This window comes from Trichomycterus rosablanca, chromosome 6, assembly GCF_030014385.1.
Source record: "Trichomycterus rosablanca isolate fTriRos1 chromosome 6, fTriRos1.hap1, whole genome shotgun sequence".
NCBI lineage: Eukaryota > Metazoa > Chordata > Actinopteri > Siluriformes > Trichomycteridae > Trichomycterus > Trichomycterus rosablanca.
In genome coordinates, this window is record NC_085993.1 from 33,953,781 (window position 1) to 33,980,695 (window position 26,915).

General features: G+C 41.3%; 1 protein-coding gene across 1 annotated transcript in view; it reads right to left on the reverse strand.

Moving 5' to 3' along the window:
• Positions 1-26,915, reverse strand: part of pcnt (pericentrin) — a 61,059-nt gene that overhangs the window by 16,344 nt on the left and 17,800 nt on the right. Inside the window, exons 18-39 of the mRNA XM_062997727.1 lie at positions 25,373-25,818; positions 23,256-23,871; positions 20,968-21,177; positions 20,685-20,837; positions 19,652-19,798; positions 17,841-18,001; positions 17,146-17,321; positions 16,841-17,064; positions 16,586-16,748; positions 15,810-16,001; positions 13,599-13,831; positions 12,103-12,222; positions 9,643-9,879; positions 9,020-9,187; positions 8,735-8,887; positions 7,644-7,805; positions 5,899-6,771; positions 3,565-3,735; positions 1,774-2,298; positions 1,562-1,664; positions 1,292-1,461; positions 319-513 (exon numbers count right to left, since the gene is read on the reverse strand). Of these exons, the coding sequence (XP_062853797.1) occupies positions 319-513; positions 1,292-1,461; positions 1,562-1,664; positions 1,774-2,298; positions 3,565-3,735; positions 5,899-6,771; positions 7,644-7,805; positions 8,735-8,887; positions 9,020-9,187; positions 9,643-9,879; positions 12,103-12,222; positions 13,599-13,831; positions 15,810-16,001; positions 16,586-16,748; positions 16,841-17,064; positions 17,146-17,321; positions 17,841-18,001; positions 19,652-19,798; positions 20,685-20,837; positions 20,968-21,177; positions 23,256-23,871; positions 25,373-25,818 (5,598 nt within the window). The remainder of the gene's footprint in view (positions 1-318; positions 514-1,291; positions 1,462-1,561; positions 1,665-1,773; positions 2,299-3,564; positions 3,736-5,898; positions 6,772-7,643; positions 7,806-8,734; positions 8,888-9,019; positions 9,188-9,642; positions 9,880-12,102; positions 12,223-13,598; positions 13,832-15,809; positions 16,002-16,585; positions 16,749-16,840; positions 17,065-17,145; positions 17,322-17,840; positions 18,002-19,651; positions 19,799-20,684; positions 20,838-20,967; positions 21,178-23,255; positions 23,872-25,372; positions 25,819-26,915) is intronic.

Consider the following 26,915-nt stretch of genomic DNA (forward strand, 5'->3'; position numbering starts at 1 on the left):
CTTGTAATATTACTGTTACCATTGTAATATTATAGACTTCGTTGTTGAATTTGAAGAAAAATGTTTTCTGCAAGTTGAAGCACTTACATATGATATTAACTAACAAGTTTTTGATTCCGCTGCACTGTGTCATGAACTGAAACATTTAATGTAAGCGATACTGAAACTTTGAAAAGCTCTAAATTGTTGGGCTGTACCTGTTAGATCGCTGTGAGAAGCTACACAAATTCTCTGCATCAAATTATTTACAACCAAGTGCCAATTTGAAGGAAACACTAACAGATGAATAAAGCAAGCAAGATAGAAGTTAGCCTTTACCTTGGGCTCCCGCTCAGCCATTCTGCATAGAAGCTCCCTAAGTGACAACACAGTCTCCTGCAAGGCCCGTCTCTCCCTCTGCCAGGAAGGAGGTGGTGCCAGCTCCAAATCTGAGTGGGACTGCCCAGCCGGCATTGGACGACGGGACAGGGACAGCACCCTGCAGCTCTCCTGGTACACCCGGTTCAGCATGGTCTAGACATACAAACAATTATGTATTCATGGTGACGGTTGTGTGCATAGGGACGTTACCGATTAACCAATAACAGTCAACACATTTTTCAGTTAATGATGTTGGTTAAAATCGTTATTTAACAGCATTTCCATAAGTTGTTAATTTGAACTGAGAATGGAGATACTGTTGTAAGAAAAACAAGCTAGCGCTCCAAGATACCGATACAATGAAGTGCTAGTAATGTACTATTCACTACTGACTTTAAATTTACATTCTGAATGTTTAGCTGGGTCTGCTTATGGTGTTCATGTACATTTTACTGTTCAACATTACTGCATACATATTATGTTCAATATTCCATTTTGCATCTTCCCCACAGACTCCCAAGTTTAATCGTATCCTGTTCCCCTTTTCCGCCAATACAGGTCCCCACCTTGACCGAGGAGAGATGCAGACTATGACCTGCCACTAGACAGACATGTGCAGTCACTGAAATCTTCTTTTTACCTACCAGAGTCTCACAAAGAGCAGTATTACATAACATCAGTATTTATATTGTTAATCATTTCACTTGCAGGAGAGGCCACAACTGTAGTAGAACTGAGGAACCTGTATGACCGCCTGCCCCCTTCCCACAGTCTGAGTTTCATGAAACAAAACTCTGCGCTGCCTTGGTGATTTGAAAATTTAGTAGGATGCTATCACTGCTTAACATTTAACTGAGTAATGACGCTCAGTTCTCAGTTAAAAATTGGCTACATGTGCATCTCTAGTTTACATGCTTGAGTGGTAACAAACCTGTAACTCTGGTGACAGCAGTTCGTTGTATTGCAGGCTGCCCGCCGCACTGTCAGAGGGTGGAGCAGGTGCCATTCCTCTGCCTCGCAGATACTCCACAAAGTGAGCATCAAGTCGTTCTGTATGCTCCAGCTCTTGCCTCAGTTTAGCCTCCAGTTCTGAACTTCCATCTGCAAAAGCAGGATGTGTTTAAAACTTAAATGTAAGCACTGACAACTGGGGCAGATTAAATAGGCACTAGGCAGACAAGCGTTTGCATGAGCGACTCACTGCTGCCATATCCATCACTGGCCCATTCTGGTACAGAGACAGGGGAGGTAGAGCCAAGAGGAGAGTGAGACGTCACATCTTCCATATTCTCCAGCTCTTGCACCTAACAAAAAAGAACATTAAAATTAATTTGACAGCCCTAAACATGTTAAGAGGGCTAAGAATGGCATTTTACTTGACCGATTAAACTGCCTCTTATTTATGCCCTTTACCTTATCAGTATCCAATGAGTCAAGCACTGACAAGTTCTCAGAGATGGAGAGTGAGCGTGGAGAAGCGGAGGGCGAGCGTGGAGAAGCGGAGGGCGAGCGTGTGCTGGGTGCATCTGTCTCTGAAGGTAGCATGAGAGGCCGCTTATGCTGGTTTCTCTCAATCCTCTCCACTGGTGAATGCCTGCTAGTCAGTTCCAGGCTGGTGTTGCGAAGGCCGCTCAGCTCCGACAAGTGAGATGCATGGAGGTGAGAATGTGGCCCCTCGCTGCAGTCGAGACGTCTCAGAACCTCAGGGGAAGACAGGGAGGTGTCAGGAGACAGGCCGTCTAGGAAGCGCTGCTCGCGCTTAGAGCCGCGGGTCTCCACAAGTTCCTGATGGCTGTAGCGCTGGCGCAGCTCCTCTAGTTCTTTTTGCTGGTATGCCAGCTCTTCTTCTTGCACTTCAAGATCGTCCTGCAAGCTCCGCAACTCCGCACGAAGACGCTGGTTATGTTCCTCTAGGTCAGCCAGGGCACGATCCTTAGACTAGAGATCAACAAATGAAAATGTTAATGTTTATGTTTGTTTTGTTTGTTAGGATTTTAACATGTTTTACACTTTGGTTACATTCATGACAGGAACGGTAGTTACTCATTATACAAGGTTCATCAGTTCACACAAGGTTATCTAGCAGTCATGGGCAATTTAGTATCTCCAGTTCACCTCACTTGCATGTCTTTGGACTGTGGGAAGAAACCGGAGCACCCGGAGTAAACCCACGCAGACACTGGGAGAACATGCAAACCACACAGAAAGGACCCGGACCGCCCCACCTGGGGATCAAACCCAGGATCTTCTTGCTATGAGGTGACACTTAGCCACCATGCCACCCTGTTATTAAAGCAAATATAAATGTTTATATTTAAGATTTGCCTATATGTGTCAGATCATTTAGCTAATCAATAGCTAATAACTCATTACAACAGGAGGCTAACTAAACATGATAATGAAAAACAGATGTCAATCTTGCTGATTGACATTAGTGTAGTTATTACAAGCTTTGAGGAATTCTACATTTATACTGGAGCATTATTTACCTACAACAAATCCACAGATGTTTTGCATAAATGTGTAAAGATTTTACCCTTTGAACTTAAATTAATGAATCATGTGTAACCTGTAACTACCTGTCAATGTCAAACATTGTCACGCCTAATTTTGTATCTCCAAATCACCTAACCCAGGGGTTTTCAACCTTTTTAGGCATGCGTCCCCCTTCGTGTGCCAAGCGCGACTTGCGCCCCCCTCGCGCCACACACCCCTCCCCTTGGTGGAACAGCACTCGGTCGCGTGTACCAAGCGCTGCTTCTGCCACACACCTCTGCCCTGGATGAGGCACGGCTCGAGCTCGGATACCAATCACGGCTCATTCGCGGATGCCTGGTGCATCCTCCGCCAGTCTCGTGTGCCACCGGTTCATAATAATAATCTCGTAGTGCCCCGTAATGCAGTGTGTCACATGCGCAATGAAGATGAGAGAGAGATGTGTACCTCTGCTTAATTTGAATCAAGTGCCAGCTGTTGAAAATGAATTTAAACAACTCTTTAAACCTACCGAAGTATTCAACTATCAACAGTTATCGATTCATTTTAACAGCTCCAAGTCACATGATAAAAGTCAATGTTAAACATGACTTTTAAATTCACTTTACTATTAGGTCGTGTGTAGTTTTTAATCAGTGTCACAGTATACCAGCTGCCTTCACGTAAAAAACTTTGCACATTCATATGCAGTACTGTAATGCCACTCACCTGGCCCTCCTCCCGTAGCTTATCGGCTCTCTCTGTACTGCTGCTCAGCCCCTCTTTTACTGAAGCTAGCTCGGCTCTGAGCAAATCATGCTCTGCCCTTAGATTAGCCAACTGTTCCTCTCTCTCTCGCAAAGCTGCCTCTGCCTTGGCCAAGGTCTCCTCTGCACATGTCTATAGAAATGCACACAAACACACATCAGATGTAACTTCTACAACTTGTAGGGAAAAGCTGAGTCATGTAGAAGAGAAAAGAAAAGACAATGCCTGCTGCCAGCTGGTAGTGCAAACCACAGTTATCCAAAGTAATTCAGACTCCGTTTTATGTACAATGCAGAAAAAAAATATCTGCTTTCAGTCAAAACCGTGTTTGTTTTTGCTTTGAAAAAAACCCTAGTTCAGATCAACACGGGACGCTGAAATACAACATAAAACTTCCTCTTTCGCTTGTTTTACTTCCTGAGTGAGTAAACTTCTTGTGAGCCAGATAAGCAGAAGAGGCTGGGTTAACTTCCAGTGTTTTTCCCCCCTGTGCAGTTCTGCAGCATTTAATAGCATGCATATGTGAATATGTAACCAATTAACACTGACAATTTGCAGCCAAGTCATTCCAGACAAGCTGCCAAACAATAACACACACATGCATGACTGTTTCCTAAGTTTAGTTTGCATTTTTTGTATGACATTAATTCAACAGCACTTTAAACTGTATTTGTTTACTAGAAAGAAATACAGAATTTAGGCATTTTGCAGATGCTTTTATCCACAGCGACTTACAAATGTGACCAATTGCAATGGAAGGGCCTTGCTCAATGGCCAAACATAGGCAACCATAGACAGTAATGGGGCTTAACCTAGCAGCCTTTAAATTACTTTTCAAGTACCTTAACGTACAAAATTCCTTCTTTCGATTGTACACGCCAGTCACCAAACATTAATAAGGAGTTCTAGCAGTTATTAAACAGTTCATCTGGACTGTAAATCATTCATCAAGGTTTATTTAAAAAAAGAAATCAACGGTGTTAGAAGCTTGTTAAATGTAAAGGTTTTTCTTGTTTAGCTTGACGCAAGATACTCCTCAATTTTGTCAATGGTCAATAAAACTAGCTTGGCACAATCTTTCTGGAGTTGGCCAAGAAAGAACCGAATAAGCTTCAAACGTCCTGTGCAGAGGTGAGAGAATGTGTTGTATGCGCCCAAATTGTGGAACGAACTTCCTCTGTCTGTCCGAACAGCTGAGTCTCTTGCTGTCTTTAAAAAACGATTAAAAACACACCTTTTTACTAAACACTTAGGCTGATTTGTACTTATTTACTAACACTTTATTCCAATCTTTTCCATTTAAAAAAAAAAAAAAAAAAAAAAAAAAAAAAAAAAAAAGGCACTTTGGTTCTAACAGGTTTTAGCAGAGTTGTGTTCTTCGACTGTTGTCTATCTAAACTTAAGGAATGAAATGTTCACTGTGGAAGCACTTCTGTAAGTCGCTCTGGATAAGAGCGTCTGCTAAATGCTGAAAATGTAAATGTAAATGTTGTATGGACAACCATCTCTGCCATAAAGGCCTGATTAAAGAATGCTGGAAAACAGAAGCACCAGTTGAACATATGAATGAAAAAACCCAAATCTTTAGGCAGAACCCCAAGCATAACATCTGGGGAAAAAAGGTACTGGCATCACGTAGCTCATCCCATTACTACAGTGAAATATGGTGGTGGTATCATCATTCTATGAAGGTGCTTTTTAGTGGCAGGGGCAGGGAGACTGATTAAGCTTGAGGCGCTTTGACACTCCCGTATTTGGGGACACTAAGGTCAGATCTGATCCAGATACCAAACTAAGAATAGTTATTAAGTCGGATGCTCTTCCCGATGCAACCTGCCTATTTTTATACGGCTTGGGACCAGCACTAAGAGTGCACCGACAAGTACCCCACACAATTGCTATGCTGTTTTGAATGTCTGTGTAGACATAGACCAGCCAATTGTACAGCTGAAATTCAATCACCAGATCACAGCAGTAGTGGGCTGGCATACTTTACCACTCCAACACCTGAGCACCCCATTGAGGGCCAGATTAATGCAGCCAAATAGAGGAAGATCCAAGCCAGTTTTAAGCCCTACACCTAGACTGGTTCACTCATTCAACAGAACACATGAGGAAATTAAAATGTTTTACCGTGCTTGGTTTATAAGATTTGGCTTCCAGTTATATATGACTTATGAAATGAATAAATACATAAAAAAATCCAGATATTAAGAGGTTCACAAAATAGTGTCCATTAATCTAGATATTCTGTATATGTTTATGTATTACATGATTACTGTACAATTCTCTCACCAAAACTTCTTTTTGCGCCTCCTCTTGGTCAGTCTGCCTCTCCTCTAGCTGCATGTTAAGTTCCCGGATCTGAATGCTCCTTGATGTCAGTTCCTGTTTTAGCCTCTCTATTTCTTCCTGGAGTGTTACCTCATGCCTTTGCAGGGCCTGTTTCTCTGTATACAGCTCTTCTTTTCCAGTCTCCAAGACCTGGACCTGTGCCTCCAGCCTCTCTCGTTCTTCTTTCTGTCTCCGCACCTCCTCGCTCAACTGTGCAAGCTCCCCTTTCGCCTCTTTCCTCTTCTCATTGACTCTCTTAAACTGGAGCTCCAGGTCTTTAAGGTTCCTCTCACCATCCTCCAGCTTGTGGATGCGGTCGTGTAGTTTTTCCACTTGGGCTTCCTTTTCAGCAAGCTGGATCTTTAGCTCACCTGCTTCCTGCTCTAACAGCACCAACTTGCCTCTGTCCTCGCCCAGGCTGCGACCCAGCGCCTCCACCTGCTGTCCGTACTGCTCCTCCTGGGAATGGAGTAGCCTCTGCAGTGCCTCCTTCTCCTCTGTCGAGTGCTCTAGCTCCACCCGCAGCTCAGAGATTTTGGTGCGACAGCTCTGGAGTGTCTGGCTGCTGAGCTCATGGCACAGGCTTTCCTCTGTGCCTAGCTGTGGCCGAGGGGACCAGGGAAAGTCTGAAGACTCTGGGCTGTCCGTGTTAGGGTCGCTGATTTCGTGTCGGTTGGGGTCGAGCTGGCTCAGCTCTTCTTGCAGCTTGTTAATTACCTCATGCAGCTGTTCGGTCTCTTCCTCCTTGTCTTGCCTCAGACGCTCCTGGTCACCACGGAGGTGCTCAACCTGAGCACGTAGCTCTTCAATCTCAGACTGCTTCTCCTCCGTGGTCTGTCAAAGGAAACCAAAATCAAGTATTTGTAATCAGCCCATGATTTCCAAATGAGGGACAGTATATATAGATACAGTTAATATCATGTTTTACCACCTCTTTATCCTGGTCAGGGTTGTGGTGGGCATGGCTTTACAGAATCGCTGGGTACAATACAGTTACACCCCAGACAGGTGGCCAAATCTATCGCAGGGACTCGGCCACCTCCCCTTAAACTTATCCAACCATTCCTGCACATAGATGCCTGACTGGCTGATAAAACTGCTGGTATTCGAACTCTGGCTCCCAGTGGTAGCAAGCCAGTGTAATTTTACCAGTGTGCCCACTAACCGCTTACATACATACACACAGTGAGTTAATAAAGAGTAGATGAAACATACATTAGATAAGCTAAAGATCATTAAGACTTAACAGGTTATCACCAGTCATACCAGCTAGACCTGTTTTTGCAACAGTTGCGTTTTTGGGAGTGGTTTTTTGGTTTGACCCAGCTAACACGCATATGCCGAGAGCCAGTTTTACACTGTTGGTCATCAGCTGAAAGAATGTAGCCACATTTGCAATTTCAGCACAATCATTGGTCGACATTTAAGCATTAAATAATCTTACAGCAGCGCAATGAGTTTCACATCAACAAGGCTCTGGGATTTATTGACTTAGGGAGGGTTGGGAGACGCAACGTATTGAACGTAGCAAAAATGTTGTAACATTAAATGAACCTAACCATTACCAGAGCAAATACATACCAAACAACTCAGTCATCACCCACAGGCAAAGTATAAATTCACTCAACAGTATACACTTAGTGTGTCTGCATCTTTTTTTTAAATGTCTGTGGTATGTAGTGTGTGTTCTAGGGGAAGAGGCTTGCCTTGTTCTCATTGGTAGTATCAAGCTCCTGCTGCAGGTGGAGAATCTGCTGGTTGAGATGGTCTATCTCCAGGTTCTTCTCCTCTAGCAGAGCTGCAGGAAGTTGCAGTTCAGAGTCGGTTCCTTCCACCTGCTGCTGTCTGCGAAGTGTGCTCACTGTCTCCTGTGCAGCACAAAATTTAGATCGGTTAAAACTAGGGATGCATCAATACCATTTTTTCCCAACCGAGTACAAGTACAAGTACATGTATTTTTGTACTTGCTGATACCGATACCGATACCAATACCTATTGGATCAGATATCTGACATGCTAGAAAACTCGATCCGGTCGCCGAGCGCTCGGCGAGCCGGTCGGATAGTTCACACTTAGCGATCGAGAGCCAAGTTTTGATCGCCGAGTTGCCCCCGAGCCGGCAAAACTAGGGCCGACCAGTCGCCGAGCGAAAATCAGGGCAAAAATCGTGTAGTGTGAACTAGGCATAACGCAGCAACGAGCACTAGGCACACGGTATCGGATGTTTAGTATCGGAGCCTCGTTTGCGAGTACGAGTACAAGTTAATGAGCGCGGTATTGGGCAAATACCCGATACCAGTATCGGTACTCATGCATCTCTAGTTAAAACAAGGGTCTCACTGCTTTCTCAACACCCACATAATTATGCGAATAGAAACCAATGAACACACCTGCATTAAAAAACTAATATGCTTGTTACAATGTTCTGGTAACTAAATAAAACAAGTTTTTGAGCCAATTCAGTTTGACAGACAAATCCTTATTTGATTTTGATAATGCGAACAGGCTAGCAGTCTGTTAACCATGATTTAATAACTGAACTGTGCAGATGGTGATACGGTATATTCTGAAGCATCTACGAACGGTTAAATAAAAGCTGAAAACTTGAGCAACGTAGCATTCTGGTCAGCTTAGGTGCAACTTATCTGTTAGCTGAAAGTCCAGGATGAGGTGTTTGTAGACAAAGCTGTTTAGCTAAGATTCAGTTTGTGTCCTGGCAGTTTACAGTCAGACTACATGCAACTCCATTAATAAAGAGCCATTGTGAGAAAATCTGCGTGTATCTATCTGGTGGTACCTGTAGTTCTGAAATGTGCAGCTCAAGCTGCTCCTCTTTGGCTCTGCTTTCTTGGGTTTTTAACTCCAGCTGCAGAGTGAGGTGCCGGATATCCTCGCCCTTTACCTCCAAAGCTTTTTCTAGCACCTCCACTCGCTCCAGCAACACCTCCACCTACACAAACACACTTGTCAGAAGCTCTGCTCTTTTCATTACATTAAGTCTTCAAGCTGACAAAGTCAACTCAATCAAGCCAAGCCTTTTTTAATTACACCCAAGACAAAAAGATAAAATTAGCAGACCCACCTGCTCCTCTTTACTCTGTAAGTCCTGTTTGAGAACCTCCAGTTGTTCCCTAGGATCCGGATTAGCAGTGGGGTCAGGAACACGATGCCTTGTCTCATCCAGCTTGGACTGCAGAGCTGAGATCTGGAGCTTATTAGAGTAGAGTTGCTGCTGTAAGGCTTCCTTATCCTATAGCATACATGCATTAATTAAAAAAAGGTGTTAAATACCAATGAGGTCATAAACTATAAGATAAAGAACTGGCTACTTCAGACAAAATTTGACTGCAAAGACCAGGCTTCTTAATAGTGTGATGGGTATATCATGCCAAGGCCTTTGCAGTCACTGGATTGACCCACTGTGCCATGCAAATGGTGTAACAGTTATCCTGGTAAAGACCATTTCCATCAAGATGTTTCATCATATTGCTCAGGCAAGCGGCCACATCAAACTATTTATCTGCCAGTGCCTCATACTTCGATTTAGGGATTTTCAGCCTGTGGCTCTTGGGCCATTCGCAAACAATAAAATCCAAAAGGTGCAACCCATTGAACTGTGCAGTGGTTCTTATCAACTGTTGTCATTTGAGACCATTCCCAAATACTTTAGGCCCTTAAAAGAAGGCTAATAAAAATCCAGCCCACCTGAGACATGTCCAGCAGGCTCTTGCGGCCTTTCTGCAGCTCCTGTTCCAGCTGTGTAACTGCCCTTCCGGCCTCGACACTGCTCAGGAGAGCTTGTTCTAAATCACGGATACGACACGCCATCTTCTCAATCTCCTCATTGCGATCCTCCAGGTCCTGTTGCAACTCCGCTTTGGCAGAAAGCAAGGCACTGTAGTCCTCGGTCTTGTCTTTAATCAGAGCCTGGAGACTTTCCACCTAAAACGAAACAGCATCTTTAGCAGTCTGAGACTTTAAAATATTTCAGCAGAATAAACTGCAATCATGAAATCAAATGTCCAAGAAAGGATAAGACTATTAGTGATACAAGGTTTTACACTAGGTTTAGTTGCAGAAAAATGACCACAAGTCTAGTAACTAATATTAAGCAGCTTTCACAAAATAGGCTACTTTTACATAACAAAAAAAGCAAAAGAATTGTTGATGCTTTAATTAGTATTCTGATGACTTGAACTGAGGATTTGTAACTACAAGAAAAGTCTTAAGCCAAGGGATGCCAATTTTTTTTTTTTATCTGATGACAGGATGTTAACATTTAACGGGTTGCCATTATATAACCTGTGATGGAATGGGCCTCTATCCGAGATGTAATTCTGCCTTGCGTAAACTGTTTCTGGGGAAACTGGACCCAGAGAAACCCTGACCAAGATACAGCAGGGGTAAAAAAACAAATGCAAAATATCCAATTAATCTTTGTATTAAGTAGAACATTACACACAGATCTGCAAGTGCAGTTCAACATGCACTCAGAATCCAAGCCAAAGCAAAAACATGTGATGTGTATAACAGTTCCATCATTTCTGATTTAAATATTATATTTAAAAAATCTGTTCTCTTTAAAGGAGTATGCTGTAGGTGCAATGATGGTAAGGGAGGCAGTCTAAACTCTTAATACTGCTAGCGTGAAATGATCTGTAGCTCATTTGATTAAGTCCCAGTCATTAAAAAATATATTTAAATGATCTTATTAAATGACCGCAATAATAAGCAATGACTTGTCAATTCTCTAAATCAGTGGACAAATCCCAAATATGGTTTACAGTCGGAATGTTTACAAGCATCCTTTTTACTACCCATGTAAAACTTAATGAAGAAAGAAACTTGACACCTTACTTCAAACATTACTCTAGGAAGTGAAGGACTTTACACATAGCATAATAAGCACTTAAGCTTGGTCAACGCAGAAGTAAACCCAGCCCATAACACCATTTGCACCCACATGTTTGACCTAGTGTAAAAACAAACTACACAAAATGGAACTGATAAATAACATACTTCCACTGTCATTTTCAAATCAACCGCTTTGACCTGGTCAGGGTCAAGGCAGGCCTGGTTACACCAGGAAACACTTGCACGCTGTCTTGGGTGTTTGTCTTGCACCCAATCCACCACATTGCTTAACAGAAGCAACGCTGCAGCAGCTGTGCTAGATGCGGAATTTGATAACTCTTTTTTCCAATTAGTTTTAACACTGATGAGCATCTCGGATGAAAACTGATTTCTACATGCAGAATTGACAAACTCAAATGTAAGAGCACAGATGTTTTCCATGCAAGCCATTCCACAGAACTGCACACTCAGAACTGGCACAGACATACTAAACACTGCATGGTGCATCACACTAAAGAACACTAAAGGCAGCTAGAGAAGCTTGCATTACTGATGAAAGGTAAATAAGGACAGAAGGAAAGCTGCATGCAGAATTTTTTGATCAGAATTGAGCTAGGCCATGCATAAGCAGCTACATGTCAAATCCCATATAGATAACATACCTGGATAACCAAGTTCTCAATCTACAATGTTTGGTGGAGGGTTGAAGCACAAGACATAGCAAGTCATTAACACAAACACTTTTAGACCGATAAACATTTTTGTTTAGGTGTCAAGGTGGCAGCATGTGAGTTCAGAAAAAAATTTCACTAACACAATCAGAGAATACGTATGAAGTAATAAAAGGTTGTATTATAAAACGGATAGTTCCGGTCCTAAAATCTGATTGGCTGAGCCGCGTTCGAAGCCGTTGTAAAATCCCCGATAAACTCACACCTAGGACCACCTCACATCATTCCATATTAATACGCCACTGAATAGAAAAAATTAATGTTATTTTCGCCCTCATGTTGCCTAGCAACACTGTTAATCGAACTATTTTGCGTCGCGGAAGAATGCTTTATTGTAAGTTTATACACAATAAATACATTTATGAATTAAACATTGTTGTATTTATTATATTTTATGTTGACCGCCGTTTTATAAAAGCAATAAGCCACTCGAGACCGTGCGTTACTGTTAAGATTTTAGCACGGGGAAAGAAGTTTTAGGCACTCCGCTTCGCGTCATGCCAAAAACATCATCCCCGTGCTAAAATCACAGTAATGCACGGCCTCTCGTGGCTTATTGCTTTAATAAGTTGTAATTTACCCTTTGTCCCTTGCAGCCACCTCCTGCATGTCCTTTAGAAGGCATTCTGAGCTGAGATTCCAGGTTCTTAATCTCTTGCTGAAACTCATCTCTCTCATGCTCCCGCTCCACAGCTTGCTCCTACACATCAAAAATACACTGGAAAGTTCACACACTGCAACCCTGACCAGGATAAAGCAATGGTAAAATATGAAAATGACATAAAAAAAAAAATGACACGAGCACTTAAAATGATATTACATAGGCAGAACCACGCTGAAAGACAATTTTCCAGTACCACTGTGCAACTCCATTAATGCTCAATAGGTAGGGCCCTACTAAATTCACAGGAAAACGTGCTTAATTTCACGGCCCTCGTTTTTTACAAATCTCAGATTTCACGTTTTTTCAAAGAAAAGTGCCACATTTCATGGCAGTCATTAAATTACATTAATAAATGAAATAACAAAAATGGAGCTACAATACACAGCACAGTCTACCTTTACTCAGTTACCCGAGTAGTGTTTTTAGCTGCTTTAGACTTCGACATATTGGACATTTTGACTAAGTGATTGCTCACTGAATTACTGTAGGATTGCTAGGACCACCTCATAGTGCAAATTAACCAGTAAACATGAGGCACTTAAATACTACGTGAATAAAAAATGTTAAATCACTAAACACAAACCTTAAATTTTACAGCAAATTGCATATTACACGGAAAAAGGCTCATTTCACGGTCTGTGACAATTTTCATGGCTGTGAATTAGGTAAGGCTGTATCTACATGCATACTGTTACTATAATACAACTGAATACATTTGTGACAAACATGACCGTGCTCAAAGCAAAATTAAGTTCAACATTCATGTGACCTTAATGGTCTGCTCTTACATGCACAGATCTGGATGCACTTGGTCCAAAGTGGTTTGTTTGTTTGGGTTTATTGCCATATCAGCAACGTATTGGCTATTTTATGGCAAGGATAGGTATTTGAACTGTAAAATATTACATGTTCATATCATTTGTTTTAAATTTAGACTTCCTAAAAAATTAACAATTTTAACTGGAGGAATCCTCTCAAAAAGTTCTTTTATATTCATTAAAAATGTCTCTGATAGTAGAAACCGTAGCGCATTGTAATAAAATATGTTTAATTGATAGGGGGTTAGCACAGAATTGACAAACTGGTGCCTGCTCGCCAACCAGGTGGTGTCGGTGGGTGAGGGCAGTATGGCCTATTCGGCAACGGGTTAAAATCGTCTGGTCTTGTCTATTTAAAAAGTCTCGACTGTGTGAAATACCAATGTTGGGAGTTATTTCATGTAGTTTATTTTGCGGATTGCTGGACCACTCTTCTTGCCATTTCTCTCTGCAGTAAACTTTGATTTGTGGGTAAGTGGTCCAAAGTGGCACTATTGTAAAATATTATCTCAGTCATGCATAATCACCCAGTTTTAAAACACAAGTTAATCAAAAACAATAATACAAGTGATGGTTAACTGCACATGTACGCACATCTATGAACTGCCGGTGATGTTTGAGCTGTTTCTCTAAAGCATCAATGTGCTGCTGCAGGTCTTCAGTTTGAGTGCGATGCTGCTCCTCCTGCTGCTGCACACGCGCCTCCTGCTCCTCCAGCGTCACCTCCAGCGAACGCAACCGAGCCACCAGCCCAACGCGGTCCTTCTCCGACTGCCGCTGTATATCCACACGCTCCTGCCCCAACCGTTCCGTCTCGGCCAGTAGGGCTGTACCGGTGAAGATATATAATTTAAAAAAAAAATGAAGGCAACAAAAAGCAAAGATGACTGATAAGGAGAGACTTAGCCATGCACAAGCTCTTCAGCTTAACTTGTGCACTGTTTTCAAATACGTATTGAAAGCACAAAAACCAAAGCTTATTTAATGCATTAATCATTTCTTGTTGAGCCGACAACACAAGCAAAAAAATCTCTTAGGATCAGCAAATATTTTTTAAAATGATACTTAGTCACCAAAAACTTTCTATAGAAGGCTTTTATAATTACAATCTTTGAGTAAAGCATGCTGCAGTAGTCCTTAGCATTTCATTTCACTTCCATTACCTGCTTTGATCCGGGTTCAGAAATGTTATAGACCACTTCATCACCAGAGTCCAATTTTATTTTATAATATTATATAACAGACCGGGCACAACATGTGCACATATGAAACTCTATTGTTAGGCCAATTGTTTAATTAGCAAATTTGTAAGATCTGGATTTCCTGATTGGTTGCTTTTTATGTTTAACAGTATAAATGACCAAAGCAGGTTGAAATCATTCAATGCAACTTGTTTTAATTACTACAGACAAATTGCTAGGTGTTACCGTTTTGGTGACCAATGAAATTTACATGGCAAAAATAATAGATAATGGAAAGAAGCTGTTAGTTTTCAAAATGAAAGATTCAGCATTCAAACATCACTTCAATCTCAAACAGCACTGACAGACCTTTTTCTTCAGTAACATCAGGACAGCCTATAGAGCAGGAAGAATACGAATCAAATAAGTTGTTTTCCTACTACATAGCTTCATAAAACATTTTAACTCTTAACACTGCTGCAATATTTAGCAATGCATCACTAAAGGCAGTTAAGCATTTGGTCAGCCAAAATGCATTGCATTTCTAACGAGCAAGGATCTGTGAAGGTCATTTCATTGTACCATACACCTGTGTACACATATACGTAACAACGACAAACTTAATGTTGAATGGCTAGTTGGCACTAGTTTATCAGTGTTGAGAATTTAAAATGGCAAAGAATTTACAGATGAAAATAAAAATAGACATGGTGCATTCAACAACTTTTGCTCCATGTTTCTAAAGCAATTTTATATCGATCCTGAAACAAAAAAAAGGCAGTTAATCACATTTCCTTATTAGATTCTACAGTACATTCCTGAGTAGCTAAAATATATTTCCTTACATACATATTCATTACAAGGTTTGATTCAGTAATTTATAGTAGCAAACAACATTTATTTTGTATGTAGAGGCACATCATCAACTATTCAGTCAAGAGCTACAAGTGGCACTGAGACAGAGCAACACTACAAACAAATGTGCAAATAATTAAGCAAACCTTCTAATTCTAATGTTAGGTCAATTATTAATTAAAGGTGACCATGGTGTGTAATATTATACGGTACACAACGGCCGATGAAAACACAGAATAAGACTTAAGTCTACAGTAGTGGGTAGGGCTTTGGGCCATCAACGAAAAACGTTGAAAGTTCGAATCCCAGCTCTGCCATGCAGCCACTGTTGGGCCCTGAGCAAGGCCCTTAACCCTCTGCTCCAGGGGCACCATACAATGGCTGACGCTGCACTTTGACCCCAGCTTCCAAACAAGCTGGGATATGTAAAGAAACAATTGTGTTATACTGCACACCTGTATATATATACATGACAAATAAAGGCATTCTATTCTATTCAGTACAGTACTTAGCTTCTTTTTTAGGGATCCAAAATACCTGCGGTTTCACACTTGGTGAAAGCTATGATACAGAAGCCCCACAACATGAATTTGCATTTAAAAAAAGTTCAAAATAAGTATACATTTTAATGATTTTTAAAGGTAGGTACTTAATGTGTGCTACCAGACAACTAATAACCTGTACCAATTTGCCTCAATCATGCTGACATTTTCAAATGTGGCGTAAACTTTAAGCAAAATGTGACTTTCGTTCATCATCCAAAACTTACCCTTTTCAGGTTCACCAAGGCTGGCAGAAAGGGCATCTTTCTGTCGCAACAGGAGTGTGTGCTCCTCCCCAAGCTCATGCAGCTGAGTCCGAGTGCGCTCCAGCTCTTCAACCAGCTTCTGCTCACGCACTTCCTTCTGCTGCAGTGCTTCCTCCAGAGCTGCCTTCTCTGCTACATAACCCTCAACCAGACCTTTTTAGGGAAAAAAGCATGAAGATCAGAAAAGGACAAGGGTCTGTAATTACCTGTCTGCCACCTGAGGGCACAGTTGGCTTGCTGGCTTTAAACTAGGTCCATGAGCTTTTTTGGATACATTGGCATAATTAGTTTTTGCACTCCTACTACTAGAAAATATTTCTGTAATAAGTTTAAAAAAAAAAACATGTTTGAACTCAAACTTTTTATACTTTCTTGCAGGGATGCACATGCATAATTGCAATTAAAAAGATAATGCATAGTTCGAAGAGTCTTCTAACAAAACAACTATGCTTACATATATTGGATGACTATATATAGGCAATGTCATTGTGTTTGGATTTAGAAGGGAAGAACTTCAACAAATGGCAACAACAAGGTACATGGCCTATCAGCACTAAAGCAGACTAAATCTCTCCAACATCTGGCAAAACTGATTAAATACAGTAGAATTACTAATCCTGTTGGCTCCCTAATAAGTTTGGAACTTCGCCTCCAAAGTGATGCCAGCCAAACAAAGTCGAGGATTTTACAACACTGCACAAAGAGCAACAACGTCAAAGTGCATTCCATTTTCTCACCTTCAGCCTTGTGCAGCTCAAGCTGTAACTGACCCTTGAGACTAGACTCCTGGTCCAGTTGCTCTAGAAGCCGAGTGTGCTGCAACAGCAGATTGTTTCTGCCCTCACCGCTTTCACTAAACTGTTCATCTAGTGCAGCCTGTAAAGCTTGGAGCTGCTTCAGCTATCAAGAAAGAGAGAAAACACAGGACATGAATATTTGTCACAACATCTTTAAAAATGTAAAACAATTCTGTGTTCATAGCAACTCTGGACCTGTACTGTCGACTCTGAGACCAGTTCCAGCAGTTTGTCCACAGCGGTGCGGAGGCGAGTGCAGGCCCCCAGCACAAGCTCCTCTCTCTCAGAGCCCAACTCTCCTTCTGGCCCAGAAAACAAGCTCTCGCACAGCCGCTGAGACAGCTCCAAACCCTCATCAGTCACAGAAGAGAAAATACTACAGTTTCCTCCATCTCCTACAGCGTCACTATCTGCCTCTGCTGAAGAATAAAAGCATGGATGAGGTAAAACTCTTAGACTGCACCAACAAAATCTTTAAACCTAGAAGCAGAGGGACATACCTGATTCTTGGAGATGGCCGTCCCTGGGTGTCCTGTTGGATGTGCCGACTTCAGCACAATTTCCATAGACACAAACTTCCAGCCTGTGACTGATCTGCTCCTCTGTTGCAAGTGTAATCCGCAGCATCTCAAGCAGGACTTGCTGAAGATTCTCATGGGCCAACTGTAGGTTGTGTCTAATATTGAAAAGGTGGACAAAGAACAAAAATAACTGATAGTTTAGGACATTATAGAGTGTGAAGATAATTGTAAATGGTTTAGTGCTTTAATGAGCAGTATTCCTTACATGTGCCTAACCGTCATTGGACTTGTTATGCGTTTACACATGGCAACAGGTTTACTTTTTTTTTTATGTAGATTATGCATGTTTTACAAGTTCTTCAATGTGCCAATAAAACAAGCCAATGTATCTCCTGCATGTGAACTAGCTTCATAGTCTTAACTAGTGATCAGAAGATTGTCACTTCAATTCCCACTACTGCCAAGTTGCCACTGTTGGACCCCTGATCAAGGCCCTTAACCTTTAACTGCTTGCAGTGTTTTTTGTCCACAAACAACTCCACACAGAAAGGATCCGGTCCGCCCAACACAGTTTGCCACATCATACTGTAGCAAAGTCCTATGGCCAGTTCAACTAAAATGTAGTCGTGCCCACCAAATTGTTCCATTCCCCATAATGATGCCCGAATTCTCACCTCTGTTGTGTAGCTGTATTAAGGTCATCACGCAGCATAGCGAGAAGGTTGGCTCCCTCCTGGCTCTCCCGCTCCCGTCGCTGCAGCAAAGTCTCCAGCGTCTCCATTTCCGAGCGTTTTCCCTCCAGCTCCCCCTGCAAGCCGGTCAGCTCTGCACGCAGCTAAAAGGCCAGAACAGACACCAAAGCTAAGAAGCCATTCACACACATGCACAAAAAAGGATCCATACAGCACAGAACACACATTAAGAAGCAAATGCTATTTTATTCATCTAAGACTGTACTGGTGGTATGTTTTAAAACCCAATAATCTAACAAGCATATTTAATCGTTTTAATAAAAGAACGAGAATATAAAAGAATACCAAAAACGCAAATGAAAAACATCACCGACTGCATGCTGCCCTATTAGCAGGAGGCAAACTTAAGTGGGAGTGGCTATGCACAAGAGAGAAAAAAAAACAAAAGTACACACACACGGCCCCTCACACTGCCTAGCAGCAACAACACAAAGCTAACGGAAACCAACAGTTACCACAGCAACTGCTTCCCTCAAAGCTTAAAAAGCTCTAATATTACAAACTGAGCCATGTTGTGCATATTCCTGAAGCTTGTTTAATATAGTATAATGAACCTACATACCTTTTCAGTCTGGTAATCAAAAAAATAATCAAAAAATAAAAAAATAAAAATTAAAAAAATAAAAATAAAAATTCCTTAACTGGCCTGCCTTACTAAAACAAATAAAAAAGATGCAAAAAGTGCAAATTGTCAATTTTAAGAAACGAAGTATGACGTCTACAAACCCCATTTCCAGAAAAGTTGCAATACAATCAACATCTGTGATGTCAGTTAAATAAAGGTTCAAAATAATCAACAAAAGTAAAAAAGAAAGGACTGTTTTGGCCAACCAACTTGACTTTTTTTTGTAGGTTTGCCAACACACTCAAGTTAAGACAGAAGCAAAATAGTAAAGTTTACACCAATTTTAAACACTTCAACCAGAATCAAGGCTCAGTCTTTGCAAAAAGACATGGGTCAGACAACTTTTGTATTTGTTTTTCTGGGTTTTCCACCCTTTATCTCCCAAGCCAATTATTTCCAGTTCAGGATTGTAAATCTGCTGCCAACTGCACAATTCCTGATCTGATCAAGGACAGCCAGCTCACCACATGTCCCCTCTGACATGTCCAATCTGCAGCCGCTCATTACCTGCCACTGTTGCGGAATAAGAGTCGCATAGAGTGCAAATGCATTCCCACACTCAGCTTAGCGTGGCTCTCTATATCTCTGTCTACAAAGCCACACTTGAAGCGTGTGCTTGAGTGGCCTGCCAGCAGTCCAGAACTGTCCCCTATCGAAAATGTATGGTGCATCACTCACAACAGATTCATTCTCATTTTTATTGCATTTTACATGTTCCAACATATCCAGAAATGTGGTTTGTACACATTTCCTAAAACCCAGTTTTGTCAAACTCTTAATCTCAGAAATTTGAGTTCAAATTAGCAAGTATGTAAAAAAACAATACATAAAGTTAGCTTCTTATTAGGAATACAAATGGCACTCTTTAAAGCAATTACTAACTACCAGTAATAAAAAAGCTTATAGCCATTAGTCTTAAGCAGTTTTTTCATTTAAAAGAGTCTTAAAACTTTTTAACAAAGTGCACATGACATTACATCTACCTGTACCTACTTGAAGTTACTGCCACAAACACATAACTAACTTGGAATGTATGTCTAACACACAGGAAAGTCAGTAGCTAGCAAACAGTTAAAAGCAGGTGAATTGGTGCATCTTTTTTTAATACCTGTGAGACTACCGTGTCGAGCTGTTGAAGCTGTGATGTAAGCTGGTTCATCTTGTCTTTGTAGCAAAGCTCATTCTGCTGGTGTTCCTCTCTAAGCCTGTTCTTTAGCTCTTCTAGAGCAGCGGCCTTCTCTCGCTCACAGTCCTCCTAAAGCGAAGCAAGGACACATTAATTTTACTGAGTACTGACTACAGTGCATGCTTGGATAATGAGCATACGCTGATCTTTTTGGTAAAATTCTTTTATCTTTACAAAAATGACATTTTAATCAAAGGCAGGATCAAAGCTTAACTGTAACATGTACCAGCTACTTCTATATCAATACATGGCCATGAGACTACAACCCTAAACATCTCTTGTATTGCTGGTTTTTAAGTTCATGCTTAAGTGTGTATGAGTCAGACAACTAACAAACCAAAAATATATTAATAAAAGTGTAAAAACAGTGATTGGTTTCATTAAGTTTTTGCATCGAGTAAAAAATGATTGTGTAGATAAGCCACTGCTGTTTTAATGAAAGGCACTATACATGTGAGTCATTTCATACAACAGAGGCTTTTGTCTGTGATAGCTGGCAAGTTGCAGTAGTATAAAATAAAAAGCCCTTGAGCATTAAATAAGGAGATTTTGCCCTGGAACCAAATCACAATACTGATTATTAGAGCACATCTTGTTTTTGTAGCTTAACAATACTGGCAACTACGATGTTATAGAGAAAAAATGTAGTAAAAAGTGTTACTTGAGTAACAAATGATGGTCAGAATTATACATTTCCTTTTCAACCACTTTATCCTAGTCAGGGTTTCAGCAGAAACAATAGGCACCAATAGGGCTTCGTCTCACCTCAGACATAGCCAATAATGTCTGTGTGGACACTGGACTGGGCAAAAGCTGGGATGGGCTAGAGCAGTAGACCACTGTGCCATGTGAATTACTCAGAAATATAAATAAAATATTAATATTAATTTGTTGCACTAACTGATGCTTAATGTGTTTAATAGAATAAAGACAAGTAATTCAAGAAGATTCACACCTTTATCTGAGCAATCTTTTGCTGCAGCTGTTCCTCTGATTTACTCTTAAAAAGCTCCGCCTCCTTCAGGAAGTGGAGACATTGTTGTGACGACTTTTCCTCCAGTTCCCTCTGCAAAGCCTCCATCTCCCTGGCAGAGGCTGCTTTCAGTTCCTAATAGTTCCACAACATATACATAAGCTTTAGGAGTCACACATTTTTTAACTATTGCATACCTATTCTGATATAAAAATGTTAAAATTGGTTCAAGAGCAGAAAGATTCTTGGTTCGTTTCATACACACCTGGAGTTGTTGCTGGTGCTGGCTCATCAGCATGTCTAGTTCTTGCTGGGACTGCTGTTTCTCCAGGGTGGTCATGTCTGTAACCTCCTGCAGGGCAGCACTGTGCTGCTTTTCTAGTTCCAACACGTGCTGTCGTAAGGTTTCCAACACAGAGCGGTGTCCTGTCTCCAAAGCCGCCTTCTGAGAGGTAAGGGCCGCAGACAATTCCTCCTACACATTAAAAAGCCAGAAATAAATCCTAATTTCATTTAGAGCCAAACTCACTCTAAAGACGAAGCAGAGAAACACAGCAATGTACATCTGTGGTAATGAATGAGGCAATGTAGTCCAGAAACATAAACAGAGAACTAAGCAACCATTGTTCAGTTATAAGAGAGCCAATGGAAAACTGGCTGCACTATAAATGCTTGTTAGACTGGTTTTGTCTTAGCAATGTAAATGGTTAACTCTCTACAAGCAAAAACAAAGCTGCAATTATCAGGGGATTGAGGGTGTGATTTACTCTCAGAAGCTCTATTGCATATGTCCCCTGCCTGCTTTTAAAACCACCTGCTTGTAAAGCTACAGTCAATATATATTTTTTTATTTATTTATTTTTGACACTACTTGTTACAAGTCCAGAAAATCAGGTTCAACTCTAAATAAGAGGGTAAGTATGATCAGATATTGGGCAACAAATATGTCTAATGGACAACAGAATTTTTTTGTGAATTTCTAAATTAATTAGAAAGCTCTTCTGCATAAATAACTTTGATTGTATTTTGTAGGTAGTTGGTCAATTTTTAAATTTTTTTATTATCTATTTTTTCCCCCCAATTTTTAACCCTATTCTAGTCATGTCCAATTACCCTGATTGTGTCCTCTATACCGATTCGACCCTTTTGCCACTGACTGAGGACGCCACTCAACTGACTTGCGCCCCCTCCGGCACGCAGTCAGTACAGCCTGCATTTTTCACCTGCACGAGCCCAGTTCATACACCGAGAGACACTGCGCACAGAGGGTCACACCCCCCTCAATGTTATTCCTCAGCCCTGTGCAGGCGCCGTCAGTCAACCAGCAGGGGTCGCAGTCGCACCAGTTATGAGGACCTATGCTCCGACTCTACCCCTAACCCTGAACAACAGACAAACGTTGTTCATACTGCCACCCAACCCAGTCGATACGATGTATCTAGAAACCCAACTCTGGTGCGCTAGCGTACTTTTTACCGCTGCGCCACCTGAGCGGCTTGTAGGTCAATTTTGAGTCTGGTCAGTATTTTGTAGCAGGGTGTTTTGAAGTGTGCATAAAACCAAAGCTCTGAGATATAAAGCCTCGAGATAAAATAAGATAAACATTACACTGTGTCAGTAGCTTACCTCACCACTTAAAACTAAAGTCACTGTAGGACAATGAAATGTTTAGCTTGTTACCTAACTAGTGGCCAAAAAAAATTCCAGGGGCAATCACTGAGCCTGGGAGGCAGGGCTTTATGTACATTGTTGGGAGGTGTAACTTATTAGTGAGCAAAACTGTAGTTCATCATTTGAACTGCTAAAATTCTATCCAGTGCTGCTATACAGAAATGTACCTATTACCCAGGTACAACAGCAAATCCAGCGTGTGCTGCATTCAAGGTTGCAACCTTTCAAAGAAGCTTTCTGTGATGGTTGTTTTTAGAATTGTTTTTAGAAATACTAAACCTAGGGCAATCAGGTGATGCAGCAATCTAACACGCTAGCACACCACTGCAGAATCTCAGCAGATCTCTGATCAGGCATCCACACAAACACAATAGGCCATGTTTGAGGGAGAGAAGGTCGGATGAGGTCCCCTCCCGCTGCGAAATGTGATCTCCAAAGAGTCACACTGAGTTGTGTTGCATACAGAGAGTCACTCTAGGTTTAATGTGAGAACCCAACACTGGCAGGTAAGAAGAAGCAGCAGCAGATTGGACACATGTTGAAGGGAAAGAATGGTGATCTAACTCTCCTTGATGAAATCACAACTAGGAATTGGAAATGACTAAATTGTAGGATAAGGGGAAAATCTAGAAAAAACCTAAACCTAACATTAATGAACATGCAAATTGAAGTCTCTCTTTGTTTTTTAAAAGCGGCTTTTCACATACAAAAAGAACTTGCCTACTTAAATATATTTTATAAAGTAATTCAAAAAAAGTAATTCAATTGATTGCAAATATTACAGACTCTCAAAAAACATCAACCCAAATTGTGTGCCATTAAAAAACAACATGTAATCCCAAAGAAATAAGACTATTCAAACCACTATTCCCCTCTGCTCACCTGATGGGCTTGTCTGAGCTCCGTCGCCATAGCAGTGAACTTATCCATGTGAACCTGAGCCAGTTCCCTCCTCAGCTGGTCCCTGACTGACAGCTCCTCCTCCCTCACTCTCTCAATCCGTTTGGCATGCTGTCTCTCCAGCGAGGACTTGAGCTGCTGTAGCATTTCCTCCTTCTCCTCTCGCACAGCCTGGATTTCCTTCAGGTAGGTGGTCTCCAGAGTGTCCATGTTGCTCAACATCCTGGTCTCCAGCTCATCCAGTTCCTGTTTGTGCCGAGTCACAAGTTCAGCCTCCTGAGCTTCAAGCTGTGCCAAATTGGTCTCCTCGAGGATCATCTGCAGTTTGTCAAGCTCTGTTCTATGTTTCTCAGACAGCTTAGTTTCCAGGGAGTGCAGGGCTTTTTTGTGATCAGCAGAGAGCGAGGTGAGCTCTTCCTGATGTCTGGTTTTAAGTTCCTGGTGCTCTTTTTCAAGATCTTGTAGTTTGAAAATGTGCTGTTCCATGAGAACTCTCTGGGACTGCAGTTCCTGAGCATGTTGATGCCTTTGTTCTGTAAGATCAGCATCCCTCTGCAGGGCAAGTCTCTCCGTCAACTGTCTTTGTTCCTCTTGATGCCTGTAGAAACAGCCAGTTAGACGTTTTTTTACTGCTCACCTCTATACATTCTACACTGTTCATCAAAACTAGCATAATAACCTTTCCCTAAAAATGTAGACTAGAGACACAGGACTAAATGAGTTCCAGGCAAATTGTGCATCACGTTTTTCTAAGATACAGTACCAAGTACCCTTGGTACTTGGCAGGGGGTGACTTGTAAAACATTCTTTAAAAAAAACTGCCAATATTTTCCTAAAATAAGACCTTTTTTGGTACTTGGGTAAACAGTGTTTCAATACAATGGTAAATTAAGCAAAACCTAATTTAAAATCCCCATGAAACAAGTATTTGGAATAGAGATGAGCGTACAATTCATTGACATTGAAGCATTTTTCAGAACAATTTAAAACTGATTATGTTGAAAGAAGTGCAGATATACAGCTACCTATGATAAATCATTGCTAAATGACTTCCAAATTGCAAATAGCAAGATTTACCTACAATTTACTGTTAATATTCTGCAAGTGCATTCACAAAACACCTCACTCCAAATGAAGTTGTTCTTGGCAAAGTTATTATTTTACTAAAATTTACTTGTGTGTACTAACACCAACTGCTTACAAGTCATGTAACCCAACAGAAAAGCATAAATGATATGCCTGATGTCAATAATATCTTTATGTTGTACACAATAAGATCAAAAGCAAGCATTAATGGACCGCTGTGTCACCCAAGTGCCCACCAGTAGCACACCACTGATGAGCTCGGTTCTCAGTAGAGCCACCAACCTAGACAGACATCCACACAAACACAACGGGTCACGTTTGAAGGAGGAAAGGTCGGACAGGGTGTCTTCCCACTGCCTCTGTGATACGTGGACCCCCAGGACTGGTCCAGGCACCTGCACATGAAGTGTAGCATGGCTCCAAACGTGATAAGGCCTGAGTGGGAACCCAACACTGACCACGTGTCCAGTCTGCTGTCGCTTATTATCATCACCTGCCATGTGGTGATCAAGCTTGGGGTTGAGAAAAAGGCAGGAGATTCACAACTGGGTATTGGAAATAACCAGGGGGTCCAGGACAATAACAAAGCATTTGTTTTATTTATTTATTTACACACTGCCAAAGTGCCTCAGAATTGTGGATTTGGTTTGTGGCTGAAATGCTTTACCCAAGCCCAAGGTTACCATTAGAAACGTAAGTTGTCAGTTGTGGAGGTAGCACCATTGAATTCTTGCATGAAAGACTTTTCCCACTGCTTCAATGAATCATGATTTGCATATAACTACTGAATCTAGAATCAACCAATGCTAAGGGAACATTAGTCAGATTAAGTTGTGCATATATACATTTTCCAGTGCTCCAGCATACAATGACCTTAAACGTTTTGCTCACTAGAACCAAGTCATAAACCATCAAAAAAATGCCACTAACTGTGTGGGAACTGCCTTAAGTTTTTCATGACTCCACTCATGGCTTCCACTGTACAGCATGTATGGCTTAGTTGAGAAACTGACCTGGACAGAGCCTCCTGTAGCCTGGTCTCAGTCTGCTGCTGCAGCAAAGCATTCAGTTCCTTCACCTCAGCTGCCATAGTGCTCTTAGCTGTGCGCAGCTCGCTCTCATACTGGGCTTCCAGTTTAAGCTTCATCGCTACCACCTGAGGGCTCTCCTCACTGTTCAGACTAGTCTGTAGGGCTTCCAGTCTCCGTCTTTCCTCAACAAGAAGCTCCTGAGCTTGTGCAAGCTGTTGGTCCAGTTCCTTTCTCTCCTCCATGGCAGCTTGTTGGAGCTCTTTTCTTAGGGAAACCATGCACTGGTCAGATTCAGCCTGAAGCTGCTCCCTGAGCTTGCTCTGCTCCTCAAGGTTGTGCTGGGAGAGTTCCTCACTCATGCGTTTCCTCTCCTCCTTTTGCACCTTATCAAGACTCACACACAGTTCCTCTGTAAAGTTCTTCTGTAGCTAAAAAGCAAAGTCAGAAAAAAAGATTTTAGCAAAATTTACCCCATTTTTAGTGTGCAGCTAATTACCCCAGTACATCTACATTTCCAGTACTGAGAAAAGAACAGGAAACCAATTTACTCAAAACTTGCTCTAGACAAGCATCTAAAATTTTACTAAGGCTTCCAACAGTTTGGACAATCGTCAAATTAGTTATTTTTTGTAGTCAGCACTTCTACAGGAGGCAAACGTCTGCACATATTTCTACACAATTACAATTTCCTACTAGAAACATACTACGTGTATAGTAGGCTGCTGATGGGACTCCAAAATGTTTCTAAGTATGTGAAAGACACCTGGATGTTTTGTTTGTTTGGATTTTAATGCCATGTTTAACACGTGTCATTTTATGGCATGATAGGCATCATGTTTAAGTCTGCTATCGTATCTTGTCTTTAAATTGAGAGTCCATTTTCTATTTTCATTTTTATGGCTGCGAGGATGGTTAAAACTGTTCTTTTGTCTAGTCTTGTGTAAGACTTTCTTTTGTGGTTTTTAGCACGTGTACTTGTTGTCTTTTTGTATTTGAGGCATTCTATCAGGATGTGTAGTATTGTTGACATTCTTGGCAGAGTTGACATGTTGGTGGGTTTTGATACATGGATGGCATACAACTTCGGCCAAAATTTTCAGTACGCGACTAAAGCAATCTTTAGGTACTGCACCCCATAATGCAATGTGGCCAGTTTTGTGCCCTGTAGTATGATTGTCTCACATACTCTATACTACACTGTATGTTACTACAGTGAACAGTATGCAGTAAATATTGAGTGCAGTATGTAGTAGGTGATTTAGATCACAGCCGCTGTGTTTTTAGTGGGCAGTCCTGACAAGTTATCAAGCTATATTTCAGCTTGCAGTTCTGATGGAGTACTAGCTCTCAGCTATGTAATACAAACCGGATTACTAGACTGTTAGAGTTCTGTGAAAGGCAAAAACACAAGAATCTGTGACTTGTTAATTTCTCTTGAACAGTCACCTTCAAATTAAATGACAATGTTTTGACTGACCAACTTGGTTGTGTTTTGTAATCAGAAACATTATAAATGTGATGCCTG